We start from the raw sequence: 16618 nt of genomic DNA on the forward strand, positions 1-16618 counted from the left end.
TTCAACAATAAAATGTCAGGAATTGTGAAAAACTGAGTGTAAATGTATTTGGCTAAGGTGTATGTAAACTTCTGACTTCAACTGTACCAAATGTTTGGGTATTGGTGTATATATATGTAAATATATATATATATATATATATATATATATATATATATATATATATATATATATATATATATATACACACAACAGTTAGTTCCGGTCCTTGAATCTGATTGGACGAGAGACGTTCCATGAGTACTGATGGTCTCACACATCATCACTTAAATGCTTCACTGTGTGTATCACTCCGCTTGTGTTTGTGCCATTCTAAACTAAAGTGTAAGAGCAGTGCAGATGTGTTAAGAGCTACTGTATATGTCTCTTTACATGTAATTTTTTGACAATACATATGTTAGCCAGCAGGTGGTGGCAAAAGATAATTTTTGTGTGTAATATGAGCCAGTTAGGTGATGTGAAGTCAACATCAGTCAGTGTTTGCATACAACAGCACTACATGATCGCTCATATTACTACTACACTACTAAAGCTAGGAAATAGCTTTAAATGGCTTTAAACGAACAACTTCAGCATTACGGCTCATCACAGCTGAGAGACACATCAGACTGATTAATTTACACAAACTCAACGCGTTTACCTCTTACCGGACTTTCCACATTGGAGAGGACATACTGTTCAAAATGGCAGAGGAGACTGCGGTTTCTATAGCGAATGACTCTTGCGCACCGGCTACCATGAAATAGGGTGAAATACTCTGCTTGGATGGCTATTTTTCCACTGAGAAAGCTAATCTTCAGAAAGCAGACAGCATCTCTGCTTGGGAGTGGCAACAGGTGATAGCACACGCTCCATCTCTCTCTCTCTCTCTCTCTCTCTCTCTCTCACACACACACACACACACACACACACACACACACACACACACATCCATCCATCCTTGTTTATCCAATAACTTGGTAGAAACAGCACAAGCCGTGATACTATTTCTGAAGTGACATTTTTGAATTACTAACGAAGGCTTGGACGCATCATTTGGTTTGAACCAGCAACAGCAGATTCTAGGGCCTAAAAAGAGAAGCCCCTTCTCCTAGGGCCCTTGAGATTATACTGTATAATTTTGTAATTATATATTGTATTCAGGTAAATAAACATCTCAGGATAATTTCAGTTGGTTTTTAAAGCAGAATATGATTTTCTTTTTCAAGAATTTTTGTATGTCCTTGGTAATATAGTACATAAGAGGTAAGAGGTAAATATGAAAAAAATAATATTTATATGAAATATTCCTGTGGAACTCTAACAATTGAATACTCCTAATGTCATTATAATATTGCTTGGGTTACCTAAAAACACATTAATATTAAAAATTAGAAACTATGTATAAGGTTTTCACCATGTTTAAATGCTGTAAATTCTGTAATATCTTTGACAACATAGTTGACATCAGAAAAAAAAAAAAGTCCTTTGTTCCTCATGTACTAAACACTAATGACGAGAGAGAAAAAATTACTAAAACAAATAAATATTATCATATACCCCTCTCTGTTTCTCAGGGTCGTCAGTTGCGGGGTTTCAGAGGCTTATTTAATAAAAGTTCCAAGTCCTCAGTGGATACGCATATTGGTGTTCCACCGCGGAAACGATCCATAACTGACCACCTTCTCCGGAGGACCGCTAGTGCTCCTGCCAAAGGCCGCAAAAAGACCAAGATGCCATTGGCTGAAGCTGTATACGACAGAAAGCACAGCGCTGGGGACTCTCAACCTACATATTTAGAGAGGAGAGCAGGGAACAGAAAAGCTCTCCAACACCGCCCAGCCTCCATGCCCTTGGAGAAACTCCTACAAAGTCACCTCAACCTGCCCTCCCCAGAGCAGGAGGGGCGTGATCCCGGGGCTGACACAATCATTGGTCAGTTCCTTTAATAATGGCTTTGACTTCCCCTGAAGAACTGTCACAATGAATCAGAATGAAAGCAGTTACACAATGCACTCATATTCATATTGCACACACAATACTCTGACTATTATAGTTAAAGGCTTAATTAGAGTAAACACTGACAAGACAGCAGAGACAGTTGCCTGTTCTTCAATTTCAAAATGACTAACATTAACACTATAGCAGCTTTGTGATTTGTTTTTCCTTAGCTCATCATACTAGGATCTTAGACTTCTACTAATTTAAATTTAAACTTACAGTTTATTTAACTTTTTATTTCACAAGCTCGCTATTGAATTGCAGTTCCTTTTAAAAGGGTAGTTCACCCAAAAATTTTAATTCTCTCATTTACTAACCCGCATGCCATCCAGGAATGTGCATGACATTTTTTCTTCAGCAGAACACAAACAAAGATTTTTAGAAGAATATCTCAGCTCTGCAGGTCCATACAATGCAAGTGATTTGTGATCAGACATTTGTAGCTCAAAAAAAAAAAAAAAAAAAAAAAAATGGAAACATAGAAGTAATCCATAAGATTCCAGTGGTTAAATCCATATCTTCATAAGCAATATAATAAGCATGGGTGAGAAACAGATCAAAATTTAAGTCCTTTTTTAACTCTAAATCTCCACTTTCACTTTCACTTTTACATCTGAAAGTCACATGTGGTGCATGTTTAGTTTCACTTTCACATCTGAAAGTTAAAGTGGAAATGTAGAGTAAAAAAAGCATTTATGTGATTTATGGAGCTACAAAGGTCTGATCACCATTGACTTGCATTGTATGCACTGCATTACATTACATTGGACCTACAGAGCTGAGATATTTTTCTAAAAATCTTTGTTTGTGTTCTGCTGATGAAAGAAAGTTATACACAACTGGGATGGCATGATGGTGAGTAAATGATAAGAGAATTTTAATTTGTGGGTGAACTATCCCTTTAAGCATTGCATTAAATTTCTGTAATGGTCCTGTTGAAGTGTTCAGACTTACAGGCTTTTCTTTCTTTGATACCTTAACTTGCATTTGTCTTGTTCTGTCTTTACTGTTGTGCTTTTCTGTAGTAGAAAACTGACTAGGAAAGCCCCTTCAGGTAATCAACAAGCCATACCCAGGTCGACTCATCCAAAACATTCCAGTTTTAAATCATTGCACCAATGTAATTATTCTTTTTTTTTCTTTTTTTTTTTTTTAAGGGTTATTTATTTTTATTTTTTAATGAAAATTCAGATCATAATTCATCAAAGCTGTGTTTAAAAATGAAAACAGAACAACAAAAAACTGGATGTTCCCCTTTGCACCTACATATTATCAAACTTCCTTCTCACAGTCGTACTTGATGATACATTCCATTTGTCCTGTGTACAGATTGGCTTGTGATGGATTTTGGTGTTTGCAGGCCTGTGAAGTTTGTTGTTGTTGTTTTTTGTCAAGTTACTGACAATCATCTCCTGTTTAATGTCTTCCACAGATTCCTTCAACCACAAGAAGCCCAGATCCATCTCAATGGATATTCTCATTGAAACTTCTGCCTTTAAAGACCCTGATGCCCATGCCCTTTCTGCTGACCACATTTGGGACTGTAACACTAAGCCCGATGATACAAATGAGACTCCTTACCTGGTCACTGAGGGCAGTAGGGAACATGTGGGTGATCTTCACAAACAACACTCAAGAGATGGTCTCACTGATAAATTATGCTCTTCCAAAGGGCCAGCTGGCCAAAGTTCATGTCCTTCAGAACGATGTGATTGTGGTGTTAGCTTGCGGACTGAAGGAAGTCAAAGAGAATCAAACCAATCAGAATCTCTTAGAAAGAATGTGTTAACACCAAAGGCAGCAACGTATTCCTCGTCCTCCTCTTCATCCACTTCTTCAAGCAGCTGTCCCAAGACTCCCCCTCTGCCTGGAATTAACCAGCCTGATCAAATGAGTCAAGTGTCCCTCCAAGACAGCGCTCTCTCTCGCCTTATTGATGCTGTCTCACTGGGAAATGAGTATGACACTTGTGGGTCAATATCTGCTATGATTGGCCAGTTTGAGGATACTGCTGAGCAGAGCACCCTTAATCTATTTTCGAACTTACAACATCTGAAACATCCTCTTTTCAACAATGAGCTTTCTAGTACTCCATTAAAAGTCATTAAAGAATCTGCCTGCACAGCCTCAGAGCTAGCTGACAGACCCTCTAGTCCTGAAACCACTGAACCTGAGGTCTTTACCATCCTGGATGAGGAGGTGCTTTCTCCTGTGTCTGCACACAGCTGTTGTTCAAAGAACTTCCAAGATGACTTAGTTGGCTCAGTGGTCAGCAAGGGATCCTCCCCCATCAAGGCGCCTTTAGAATGTTCTTCAGGACGAAATGTGAGCTTGGCATTAAACAGAAAGCAAGGCTATAGTAGCCAGTGCCATTCCACTGGCTCCTTAAGGGACTTTGAATCTGGAGGTTACAGAGAAACCTCAGTCAACAGCACAGTCTCAGACCGCTTCTTGCTGTGCCAGGACTCAGCAAGCAGCAGCTTGATGGAGGTGGAAATCAATGTAGATGGGGATCCCTTAGACAACACACTGACCTCTTTGAGTCAGGGCCGTCAATGGTGCAATGACTTCAGAAATGTTCAAGGCTCAAACCAGAGCTCTCCCTATCATGTGCTAAGACTGGAACCATCCTCTCTCCACAAACCCTCATACCATCCTTCTCCTGTTCATTCTTACTCCACGGACACATCACCCTTTTACAGACACTACCAATCTCCGTCAGCACACCGAAGTCAGATTTATACTACTATCAGTCAAAGCAGCCATCCTATTAGCAAATCCCAATCAAGGAACTTTAACTGTTATAATGATATAGGTCAATTTCCACGTGGTTGTAACAGGATAGATAACACAGAGGAAAGGGATCAGAAGACAAGAGACAACAATGACCTGATTCGCAGGTCAGAACACTTGAAAAAAAGCTCTTTGTCCTCAGAATGTCTTGCAAGGACTCAAGCAAAACATACATCATTAGATAGGGACTTGTATACTCCTATATCAGACTATGACATGATTTACAGCTCTGTTCAATTGGAACATTGCACAGCCCCTCCAAACCTATATTCCCAGCCATCTCCACACAATCAGGACTTTCCTATACCTCCTCAAATCCTCAATGGGCTGTCCCCAGCCTCCTCTTCAAAAGTCTCCAATCACTTCAAGTCCAAAAGCCTAGGAGACCTGACCTCTGAGGACATATCATGTAACTTTCAGAGCAAGTACAAGTCCATCAGCCGAAGTTTTTTCACTCCCACAATGCAAGACCAAAGATGGACGTGTGGCTTGGACAGTCGACCAAAGTCTGCTGATCCCTTAACTGAGCAGCTTCGCAAGCTTGTGAATTTGGAACATGAGGACTATCCATGTTCCTTCCCCTCTTGTTCTCAGCCCACCCCTAAACCTCTGCCAGTGCTCCCTCTTGTTTCTCAGAGTTTTACAGATGACCCTGAGGACCCTCCGCCATTCCTGTCAAGGCGGCTTTCCTCCCGCAGTCAAAGTCGTGTGCGTCATATAGCCAATCGGGCACGTGAGAGACAGCAGGAGGCCTTCAAACACTGCCGCATTGAAGGATCCACGGAAGTAGTGCTTCGCAATAAGCTGGTCTCTCATCAAAATCCTCCACCAAACCGGCATTCTACAGGTTCTTATATCGTTGGTTATCTAGACCAGCTAGGTCTTGAGGACCGAGGCTTGCCTGAAGGAGCCTGCACTACGATGCGCTATGGATATGGAGATTGCTACTATGCTGATGATTCTGTGCTCCCTCCTGACTTCTCCAGCCCATCAGAACCAGAGGTCTACTTCCTACTTAGGCTTTGACTGTGCATCTCTCCCACTGTTTTTGACTGTGCATGTGTTTCCCAGTAACAGTCTAAACTATATGTAGCAGGACATACTTCTAGAAATGTGTACATATACTGTATATCACGGTAGGTGGTTTCCCGCTCCTACACGTACTACCCCTGCTGTATCAAATGGATTAATTTCTGTATATGTTGTCCCTATTATGCTTGGAATAATCTATTGTTCAAAGTGTGTGTTGTCTTTAGGTGAAAAAGAAATATGAAGAAAAAAAGAAAATTAAGCAATTAGAATGGATATTTCTTGGACACATTTCTGTTGTTATCTGCTATATGTCCTTTTTTTGTAGTACAACAAGGTCATGAAGGGGCTTCTCTTTTTATTCAGTCTTCCTGCATATCATATGTTATTTTTTATGTCTCTATAGTTTGTACATAAAATGGGCTCTATTTTCATGACCACACAAGGCACAGCGCTACGCGCAGTGACTGTGCGTTGTGTCTTATCCAATTTTCGCGAGAGCACTAATTCTATGCGCAGGACAATTTTCGTGCCAGAGCAAAGTGCAAGTGGCCATGGTTAGAACTGCTTGTGTATACGCGCAAACGTGGATGGATTTAATTAATTAATTAATTAAATTATTTAATTTACATTGCATGTTAATGCAGTGGTGCAAGTGCAATTTGATAGTTTCCTGAGAAATAGGTCATTGCGATAAGATGTCTGAGAACCACATCTATTCTTGGAGCAAAGTCTAAACTCAGTTCCTGCATTTACAGTGGTAATAAAGTAATAAATGTCCAAACTCTGAAAATACATTGGAACATCAAATTATGTCCCTGGCAATCACTGTTAATACTAGCCATGATTTGTGTGTCAGTAGATCAATATGATTAATTATACTTTCATTCTCTGTATGGAGCCTACATCCAATTAGTCTTGACAAGCACCACATTTTCCTTGCGTTTAAAGCTTGTATAACAGAAACCTGTCACTGTCATAGAGATATGCCTGACATTCAACAAAGACGCACTTAATGAGCAAATTAATGTAAGTCCATATTTCTATTCTTCTAATGCAGGGGTCGGGAACCTTTTTTCACTAAGGAGCCAATTTTTTTATTTTTGGTTGATGCATTTTTTCGAAAGAGCCATAGCACAAATGAATAATTTACTATTTTCAAAAATAAAGTTTTTCAATAAAATAAAATGTTTATATTGCCCATAGACTACTCAAAAACACAAAAACAAACAAATATGCAAAATATATATGTAACATGTTGCAATATGGAATTGAGTACACGTGTTTGTGCGGGTTTCCATAAAATTACTTCATTTTACACTTGTTCATGAAAAATTTTACTTCCCAACAAACACATTCAATAAGAACACACATTTGGCAGCATTTTTTGGGAACACAAGGGAATTTATTAGGCTTATTTATTATGATGATTATTATAATTATCTTTACATCTATAATTGTCTTTAGTTCTTAATCTGTAGGCTATACATTTTTCACCTGGTGTCACTTTTGGGCTGGGCGATATGTAAAAAATATTTTAACGATAATCACCTTTAAAATATTGCGATATCTGATTATATGTTCAACCCCCCTGCCAAGTGTCGGTGAATATTTTTGCTTTATTGATTTTGCTTAAATTAATTACATTTTTAATTGAAACATGAAAAACTTAAACAAAAAGACATTTCTAAATTCAAATTGCACTTTAAACTAAATGAAAAAAGCAATTAAATATTTACAAGCAATTATATTTAAAAATCTTAAATATAACCACCTCCCCAAATCCAAACATTTACCGTCTCCAACGGCCCCATTTGCCATCATGCAAGCATCCGTCAATGACACCAGGTGAAAAATTACTAATAGCCTACAGATTAAGAACTAAAGACAATTATAAATGTAAAGATAATTATAATAATCATCATAATAAATAAGCCTAATAAATTCCCTTGTGTTCCCAAAGCTGCCAAATGTGTGTTCTTATTGAATGTGTTTGTATTGCGTTTTGGTAATACAGTTTTTGCTAAATAAAATAGAACTACATTTTAGATTCAAGGTGAACATGTCTTGTATTACTTTATAATTTAATCACTTTTGTCTTTGTTTCTTTAATACAAATATACCTGTACCACAATGTGTAAGAGCGAACTGCTCCGTAGAAATAAAGCAAACTAAACTCACTGCACCTCACGAGATGATCGGAGATCATTTGCAGCATTCTCATAGGCTACATTTTTCTTGCAAATAGTTTTCATACAAATGAAACAGAGAAAAAAAGAGTGAAAACTCTTTACATGTGCTTGTTCCACTCTTCACCAGAGTCCCGTTGCACGCCTCTGAACAAACAGCGAATCAGACACGAGCTTTTCTTTTGTCTGTTCTTAAAAATATAATAAAGTGTGTTTCACATATCACTCCGAGAAGTCTTACAGGTCACCTTCCACAGTGGCTGGTATATCAGCAAAATACTCCGTATGAAAAATTAGCATTTTGCGGGTGTTCATTTCAAACCTTGTTCACCAGGAGTAGGCTGTACGACAAATTCGGGAGAAAAGAAATGAAAACAGTGTCATTGACTTCAAGCTTTACAATTGCACCCACACTTTCTGCAGGAAAATTATCTCTAGAAAGTTTTAAACGATCATGTGTTGGTGAATGGTGAGACACCCGGCGAGCCAAATGATATTTAACGAAGAGCCACTTGTGGCTCGCGAGCCATAGGTTCCCGACCTCTGTTCTAATGCATTGCATTCAGTCCATTTACTCTACCAACTTCTTATGAATGTGTTGTCTTTGTTTATATCGCTGGTGCTTGACAGGAAATGGAATACATAAAAGGACGCAGATGGTGCAATAACCGGAGAAGAACCTCCAAATTAAATTGCACTTGACCCAGGCCATTAGCACATTGTACATGTGATTTTGCTAACCACTTTCGTCTTGACTTAGCGCATGCTTGCACAAGAATAACATAACTTTGTGGCCATGCCTATTGACTTTGCGCATATAACGTATCGCATAGTGCTGCGTTAAGATGTAGTGCTCTTAAAATAGGACCCAATATGTTGGTAAATTTATCCTCAGTCAATGCACTATGGGTTTCCATTTAAATTTTAATAACTGACATTTTTTCTTTAATAAAACAGCATGTGAATCATGCACAATTTCAGCATGACTATGCACAGATCTGTAGATGTTCCTGTGCTCTGATTTTGCACAGAATGTTTCTGTTGTATTGAATGCAATACAGCACATTTACCTGCTTGCTCTGACTTGCTTGCTTTCTGTTAGTCATGATTTAAAGAGGTTTGAAATTCTTCATATTCTAAAGTTGTAAGGTTAAAGTTTTATTTTTATAATTGCTTTGATACAGAGAGCAAAAATAACATTTGTTAGACTTAATATTTAGTTTTCTTTTTAAAGAGACAAAATAGAATCATTTTTCTTTTTTTCAATTCTCCTGTGCTTAAAGGCATCTAGTTAATTGTTCTTTTTATGGTTGCTCATCAAAGACGAGTATAAGCATTTTCCTACCAATGCAATAAAATGTTCAAATGTTTACCATGAAGTGAAGTTTTGAATGTGTGATTTCTCCCTTCTACCTCTGCTTTGTCTTTATTCTGTATAACTTTGTTTGCTCTATATTATGGCATTGCCACACAAAGGTGATCATGACTGGCCATGACATGTAATAATTTTTTAGAGACAAATGCCCATCCATTTTAAGGAATGTTCCAGGTTCAATACAAATTAAGCTCAACTGACAGTATTTGTGTCATTATGTTGATTGCCACAAAAAAAAAAAAAAAAAAAAAAAATTTTGATGTCCCACGTTTATTTAAAAAAGAAGAAAAAAAGAAGAAAAATTTGTGGTTACAGAAAGGCACTTACAATGGAAGTGGATGTGGCCAGTCCATTAACATTAAAATACACACATTTCAAAATTATAGCCACAAGATGTAAACATTATACATGTTAACATGATTTTAGTGTTATTTTATACAGATATCTCACAAAAATCAAGTTATCACATATAATGTCTATGTATTGTGGCTAGACTTTTCAAAACTTTTTCCTTCTTTTTTTGTTTTAAATAATCCCTTGTTTATTTTAAGAAAAATATTTGGTCAACACTATGCCATAAATGCTGTTGATTGAGCCTGGAACATTCTTTTAAACTGGATTGCTGTAATCCATGACAGTGTAAGTTTCCAAGTCTATCCAAAAGCAAACACAAAACTCTCTGATGCTGGGATGTTAGACAGGATTGTTTCATCATGTAAACACAGGTGAACTTTTGTAATTAAAAGTCAGTTTATCAGTGGCTTTCTAGCAGATGTGACTTTGTTGTTTTAGACAGAAGATAAGTAACTGTGTCTCAGTGCCCCACTTATTACAAAAATACTGTCTGTCCCTCTGCAGCTTCATCTAACCGTGAACTTATCATAAATTATTGTATAATTATCTCTAATTTTACGATTCAGAGGAGGCACAATTTGGCCTCCCGTTAAGCTCCCGTTGTTATCTCTGGTCCTTGTTTTTCTACTGCTCTCTCAGGACTGTGGCCATAACAAATATCCATTCTTACCCTGCTCTGACACACAATGGTGCAGGAAGGCTGCTAGGCAGGTTGGTAACACCTAACTGTGCCAATGTCTGTACCCATCCTATCTCGGCACCCACCGACTTTGCTGGTGCTTCTATTGTGGGCAGTATGGAAGGCTGGGATGGGGTTTTATGTGGTGGAGGAGACTCGGCAGGAAAAGTGTATGAACATGGATATATCACAGCAGTTAGATGAAGTTGGTCTCTACCAAGATGGTGATGTGATTATTGGTACTCTCATTAATGTATACATTCTGCCTGTGACCCCTGACCTGAGCTTCACCAGAAGAGCCGAATTACAACCATGCAACGTGTAAGTGAGTTGCCCTTTCTCATTCTCCTTCCAGTCTCTTCTAACACTTGACAAACTCATTGTGTGTATTGATTTATTCTGTAGAATAATAATATACTAAGTTTGTTCTCTTAAGTTTTCCCTACAGGTGTACTAGGACTTTCAAGACATCCAAAATTAAATTTCATCAGTTTTTATTTCATTTTAATCTCCTGTTAACCTTAAACATTTATTTGGAAGCATAATTGTTTAAGATTAATATTATATCAATACTGTAAATGTGCTGTAGCTCATAACATTGCCTGTACAGAACAATTATTCAATCATTTAAACACCTGTACTTTATCAAATGAACATAATTTTGCAATTTCTTGATCTTAAGGTAAATTATATATTGAATATATTAATAAGGTGAAATAAAGGTTAATATATGTGAATACAGATATAGTTTACATGATGTTACATATTTGCTGTCCCATTGCTGTTGTGTGCACCTGCACAATGTTCCTCAGGGCTGACCTTCTTTAGCAGCTCAAATGAACACTGTTTGATTTTTGCCCACCACTGAAAAGTTTTATTTAATCATTTATTTATTTCACAGATTATTTAATATATTGTATGTTTATAATATTCTTGTGTTTATGATTGTATGTTTGTTTAATGTGCACCATAAAAATGATTCTGTCTATTTACGCATGCCAGTTGTGACAAATTTCTATCAAAATGAACTGAGTAATATTTTAGTCAAGTCAGGTTTATTTTATAAGTGTTTTGTAAATGTACATATTCTGAATATGAAGTATTTAATTCAACTTTAATGCTTAACAATTATTTTTTATCTTAAAATACAAAATGTACATATTAAGAATGTGCAGTATTTAATTAAACTTGAATGCTTAACATTTATTCTTTATCTTCTAATAATATATTATAAGATAAAGATTATTTAAAGATTAAAATTTTTCAGTTTGATTAACAGTTGTCATTGAAATGTGTAAATCTTAAAAATAAAAAAGACTGAAATTCTTTTTTTTTATTTTTATTTTATTTTTATTTTATTTTATTGGTAATATATCCATATAAGTAATACAGTATAGTATAATTTATCATTATCCTTGCATTTATTTTTTATATTATTTAATGTATTATTATAATCATCATCATTGTTGTTGTTCTCGATCTTGGTTAAAATGGACTGGTAAAATACAACATGCTTACATGTTTTTTTGATATTTGAAGAATACTTTATCAGTTTGCTTCAATGACAGATGTTCGAGCTCTTTTACAGTTATGCTTTGTGACATCTAGTGTTATAACTTGTAGAGCTGTATAATCATTACACTGAAAATGGTCTGTCTTTTGTCAGTCTTCAGGAACGCTCTGTGCGCTGGGCTCAGGCTGTAGTGTTTGCAGTCGAAGAAATTAACCGTAACCCCTCACTGTTGCCAGGGGTTCGATTGGGATATCACATATTGGATAGCTGTTCTCATTACCCCCACAGCCTGAGGGCAGCAATGTCAATGATCAGTGGAAGAAACAGTACCTGTGACACCACTAAACCAGCCAAGCTCATAATTGGAGATTCTTCCTCTACTCAGTGCATTATTCTGTCCAGGACCCTGGGTCCCATGCAGATCGTGATGGTGAGGACCATATTACTCAGAATGAAAAAAAAAAAAAAAATGAAAAAGTCAAAATATCCCAAAGGAAAATTGCTTGAGGTTGTTCTTTCATAGCTCAGGAGACTTTATGTTGAAGAAAATTCCATAGGAGAAATAAAAATTGAAATATGGTAAACTAAATACAGAGCTATTAATTAATGTGGATAGCAAAGCACAGATGATTTGGTCTTGGGAGAATTTGATGAATTTTCAAATTTTGATTGCAGACTTTGTGACTTTGTGAGCAAAATTTGAGACATTAATGAGATCACCCATGTGACATAACTGGATACTTTTCTCAGGAGAGAAGCAGAAAGTCTCCATTTGCTCTATTTAATGTCACTCCTGTTTGGAGAAACATTTTAAAATTTATTTAGGTCTTATTTGTGATTTCCTTTCATATGGGATTAACGATTAGCTGTTTAGCTATTTGTAAATGTACAACATGACAAAGAAATCTATACTCACTGCAAATGTTGCTTGAAATATCTTTCTAGATCAGCTACCTGGCGAGCTGCTCATGTCTCAGTGACAGACAAAATTACCCCAATTTTTTCCGCACTATCCCCAGTGATGCTTATCAGGCAAGCACCATGGCACAGATGGCTAAACGCTTTGGCTGGACCTGGGTTGGAGCCGTGGTTGCTGATAATGACTATGGTCGTGGGGCAGTGCAGGTGTTTGAAGAGGAAATTAAAGGCACAGGGATCTGCTTGGCCTTTTTCCACACAATCTTCAGGGAGCAATTAGCTAAAGATGTGAGACGTGCAGCGACAACAGTACAAGCCTCTTCTGCTCGAGTGATCCTGGTTTTTGCTTGGTATGCGGATGTGGAGGCATTTCTGTTGGAATTGATCCGTAGGAATGTGACAGACAGACTGTTCTTGGCCAGTGAGATCTGGAGCACCAGTGGATATCTTTTGAGCAAGCCTCAGCTCTACACCATCACGAAGGGAACGCTAGGTGTGGCGTTGAGAAATGCACCCATACCTGGCTTCGATGCGCACCTCCGACAGCTACATCCTGACCGTTACCCAAAAGATGCCCTTTTGAGGGACTTGTGGGAAAATATATTTGGCTGTAGCCTTAAAAACGGCTCCTCCACAGCTTTTCAGAAAAACCTCCCTCCATGCAGTGGCACAGAGAGTCTGTCAGGAGTAAATCGTCAATTTACAGATACCGCTAGTCTGAGAGTGACGTATAATGTATACTTGGCTGTATATGCTGCTGCTCATGCACTTCATTCTCTGTTGGAATGCACCTCACAAAATAGCTCTGACCCTACAATGAAGCCACAGTGTTCCTCTCCAGACAACATAACTCCAGCACAGGTATTTATTCCATTTGTCATTTTTTATACATACACTACCTTCAAAAGTTTGGAAATGCTATGCTTTTAGTTGACCAAGAATTACAATAAAGACATTTATAATGTTAAATGTTAGTTAAAATGACTATTTATATAAATACATAAATAATCTATAAAGTAAATAAATGATATGCTCTGTTCATCCAAGAATCAACATGTATGCAGCAATGACATTTTAGGCATTAATCCAGTGCTTTCGGCAACACTTCCCAAAAATGTAATTGGCTTTTAGGGCACTTCTAAGTGATTTTTCGAGCAGCTATGAAAAAGTAACTGTATTGTGATATCCATCCTTCATTAAGTAGATAAAACCGTTTTCACCTGTTCTAACAAAAATAAATTTTTCTTGAGTACCAAATTAGCACATTAGAATAATTTCTTAATGATTACATGACACAGATTCATTTTGGTAGACTAGAGTTATGGCTGCTGAAAATGGGGTTTTGATATCACGTGGTACTAAATTAATTTGAAAATAAATAAAAATATAAAACAGTTATTTCAAACAGTAATAATATTTAGCAGAAGGGAAGCATCAATTAAATTCAAGAACAAAAATGTGTTTCCAAACCTTTGAAGGGTTTTAAAATGTATGACACAAATATATGACACAAAAGATGTCACAAGCACACATTTGTTTGCTAGGTTTTACATTATAAAATAATAGATATACTGTTTGTGAATAATTACATTAATACTTTATTGTATTGTTTGATCTACAACATGCTGTATACTACAATAGAAACACTGTTTTTACTACTCCATAGTACTACTCTGGTACTTACCAAAATCTGTGGTAGGCCTACATGTATTGTAATCTCTCTTGGATTAATTGCATGTACTTGTATTCTCAGTTGTAAATTGCTTTAGGTAAAATCATCTGCTAAATGAATAAATGTAAATGTTTAAAATGAACTCAAAACATATTTAAAATTCATACATTTTAAGTGGAGCTTAAGTGTCCAAATACTCTTTCCCCCCCCTTTTTTTTTTTTACTGTAATTTACTCACTCTTTTTTCCTTTTAAAGCTTTTACAACACATTGGACAAGTTAATTTCACTACTCAGTTAGGAGAGGAGTTTTATTTCCTGGATGGGGGCATCCCACCTGTCTATGACCTGGTGAATTGGCAGAGAGCTCCTGATGGTTCACTCCAGTATGTTTCTGTAGGTAGAGTGGAAGGCAGTCAGCTCATTATTAATGAGTCAGCTATTCAATGGCCTGGGGACTCTGGGAAGGTGAGAGGGACTTCTAATAAAATAAAGGGGTCATTACAAAAAGGGTCAGTTTCATATAAATTTCATTGTCTCTATAGTCTTACTCTGTCTTCTATATGCCATGTTCCCAGGTGCCTGTATCCGTGTGCACTGCTGAGTGCCCTCCAGGGACACGTAAAGCCATTAAAAAGGGTCTGCCTGTGTGCTGTTTTGACTGCGTGCCCTGCACTGAGGGAGAAATCAGCAATAGTACAGGTCATTAATGTTCTTTATTACTGTATTTATAATCCTGATCTGAAGGATTGAATTACTGAACCACACATTTATGAAGTCACTAAAGCTTTAATTATACTCTCTTAATTTTATCACAGGCTCTGTAAAATGTTACCGGTGTCCCCAGGAGTTCTGGTCTAACAGTTTAAGAAATGAATGCATGCCCCGAGAGACAGAGTTTCTCTCCTTTACAGAAACAATGGGCATCACTTTGACGAGTGTTGCTGTTTCGGGAGCTGTAATGACAACTTCTGTGGCTGTTATTTTCCTATACCACAGGAACACTCCGATAGTTAAAGCCAACAACTCAGAGCTCAGTTTCCTGCTCCTGTTGTCAATCAAACTCTGCTTCTTGTGCTCTCTAGTTTTTGTTGGCCAGCCCTCACTGTGGTCATGTAGGTTTCAGCAGGCTGCATTTGGAATCAGTTTTGTCTTGTGCATCTCCTGTATTTTGGTCAAAACCATTGTGGTTCTGGTTGCATTTCGCTCAGCTAGACCTGGATCCTCAGGTCTCATGAAATGGTTTGGACCCGGCCAGCAGAGAAGTAGCGTTCTGCTCTTTACCTGTGTTCAGGTGGTTATCTGTGCCATGTGGCTCTCCATCAGTCCACCTTCTCCACACCGTAACTTTGGAATCCAGGGGTCAAAGGTCACCCTTGAGTGCACAGTAGGGTCAATTGTGGGATTTGCCTGTGTTCTGGGCTATATTGGCTTTCTGGCTGCCTTCTGTTTTTTGCTGGCTTTCTTTGCCCGTAAACTTCCAGATAATTTTAATGAGGCAAAATTTATTACTTTCAGTATGCTAATCTTTTGTGCTGTTTGGATTGCATTTGTGCCAGCATATGTCAGCTCACCAGGGAAGTACAGTGTAGCTGTTGAGATTTTTGCCATTTTGTCCTCTAGTTTTGGACTCTTAGTTTGCATATTTGCACCAAAATGTTACATAATTTTACTTAAGCCAGAAAACAATACTAAGAAGTTTCTTATGGGAAAAACATAAATGTACTTGTGATAAACTTTCTTTTTTATGTTATGTTTTTATGATTTTCTCTCTATAATAAAGCTATTCTGAGTCACTGCCTTGTTTATTCCTCTCATTAATTAAGTGTATCGCAGAAAACATTCATAATTTATTTCATAACTCTTGCAGTTTTATTATCAAAATTTAAATTCAAATAAAAAAATAAAAAATAAAACAAAGCTATAATATAACAGGTTTTTAATTGTGTTGGTACTATATTTTTTATTAAGTAAGTAATATATTTTCAAAACTCTACAAATTTCCAAACTAATCACATTTGTACCAGCTCATACAAACCCTTCTACCATGCTGTTTAAAAACATACATTTGTGACATGAACATTTTACTTAATTACCAAAACACCTAATAATGATCTT

At 37.0% G+C, this 16618-nt stretch overlaps 2 protein-coding genes across 3 annotated transcripts in view; both read left to right on the plus strand.

Annotated features, from left to right (window-relative positions):
• LOC127416640 (1-phosphatidylinositol 4,5-bisphosphate phosphodiesterase eta-1-like) overlaps positions 1–7680 on the plus strand; it is a 129323-nt gene extending 121643 nt beyond the window's left edge. For both annotated transcript variants that reach the window (XM_051656081.1, XM_051656082.1), the window contains 2 exons: positions 1557–1914; positions 3413–7680. In XM_051656081.1, coding sequence (XP_051512041.1) covers positions 1557–1914; positions 3413–5799 — 2745 coding nt within the window. In that variant the 3' untranslated portion in view covers positions 5800–7680. The remainder of the gene's footprint in view (positions 1–1556; positions 1915–3412) is intronic.
• Positions 7681–10454: 2774 nt separating this feature from the next.
• LOC127416644 (extracellular calcium-sensing receptor) lies at positions 10455–16220 on the plus strand. The gene is made up of 6 exons (XM_051656087.1): positions 10455–10720; positions 12066–12342; positions 12858–13691; positions 14759–14968; positions 15079–15202; positions 15319–16220. Exons 1-6 carry the CDS (start codon positions 10455–10457, stop codon positions 16218–16220), a joined length of 2613 nt encoding a protein of 870 aa, XP_051512047.1.
• Positions 16221–16618: the final 398 nt, after the last annotated feature.

The sequence above is a fragment of the Myxocyprinus asiaticus genome, chromosome 26, assembly GCF_019703515.2.
Source record: "Myxocyprinus asiaticus isolate MX2 ecotype Aquarium Trade chromosome 26, UBuf_Myxa_2, whole genome shotgun sequence".
NCBI lineage: Eukaryota > Metazoa > Chordata > Actinopteri > Cypriniformes > Catostomidae > Myxocyprinus > Myxocyprinus asiaticus.

Coding starts and splice junctions, on each gene's coding strand:
- LOC127416644 (XM_051656087.1), top strand. CDS start 10,455: ATGTCTGTACCCATCCTATCTCGGCACCCACCGACTTTGCTGGTGCTT. Junction 10,721..12,065: donor GAATTACAACCATGCAACGT/GTAAGTGAGTTG, acceptor GTCTTTTGTCAG/TCTTCAGGAACGCTCTGTGC. Junction 15,203..15,318: donor AGAAATCAGCAATAGTACAG/GTCATTAATGTT, acceptor ATTTTATCACAG/GCTCTGTAAAATGTTACCGG.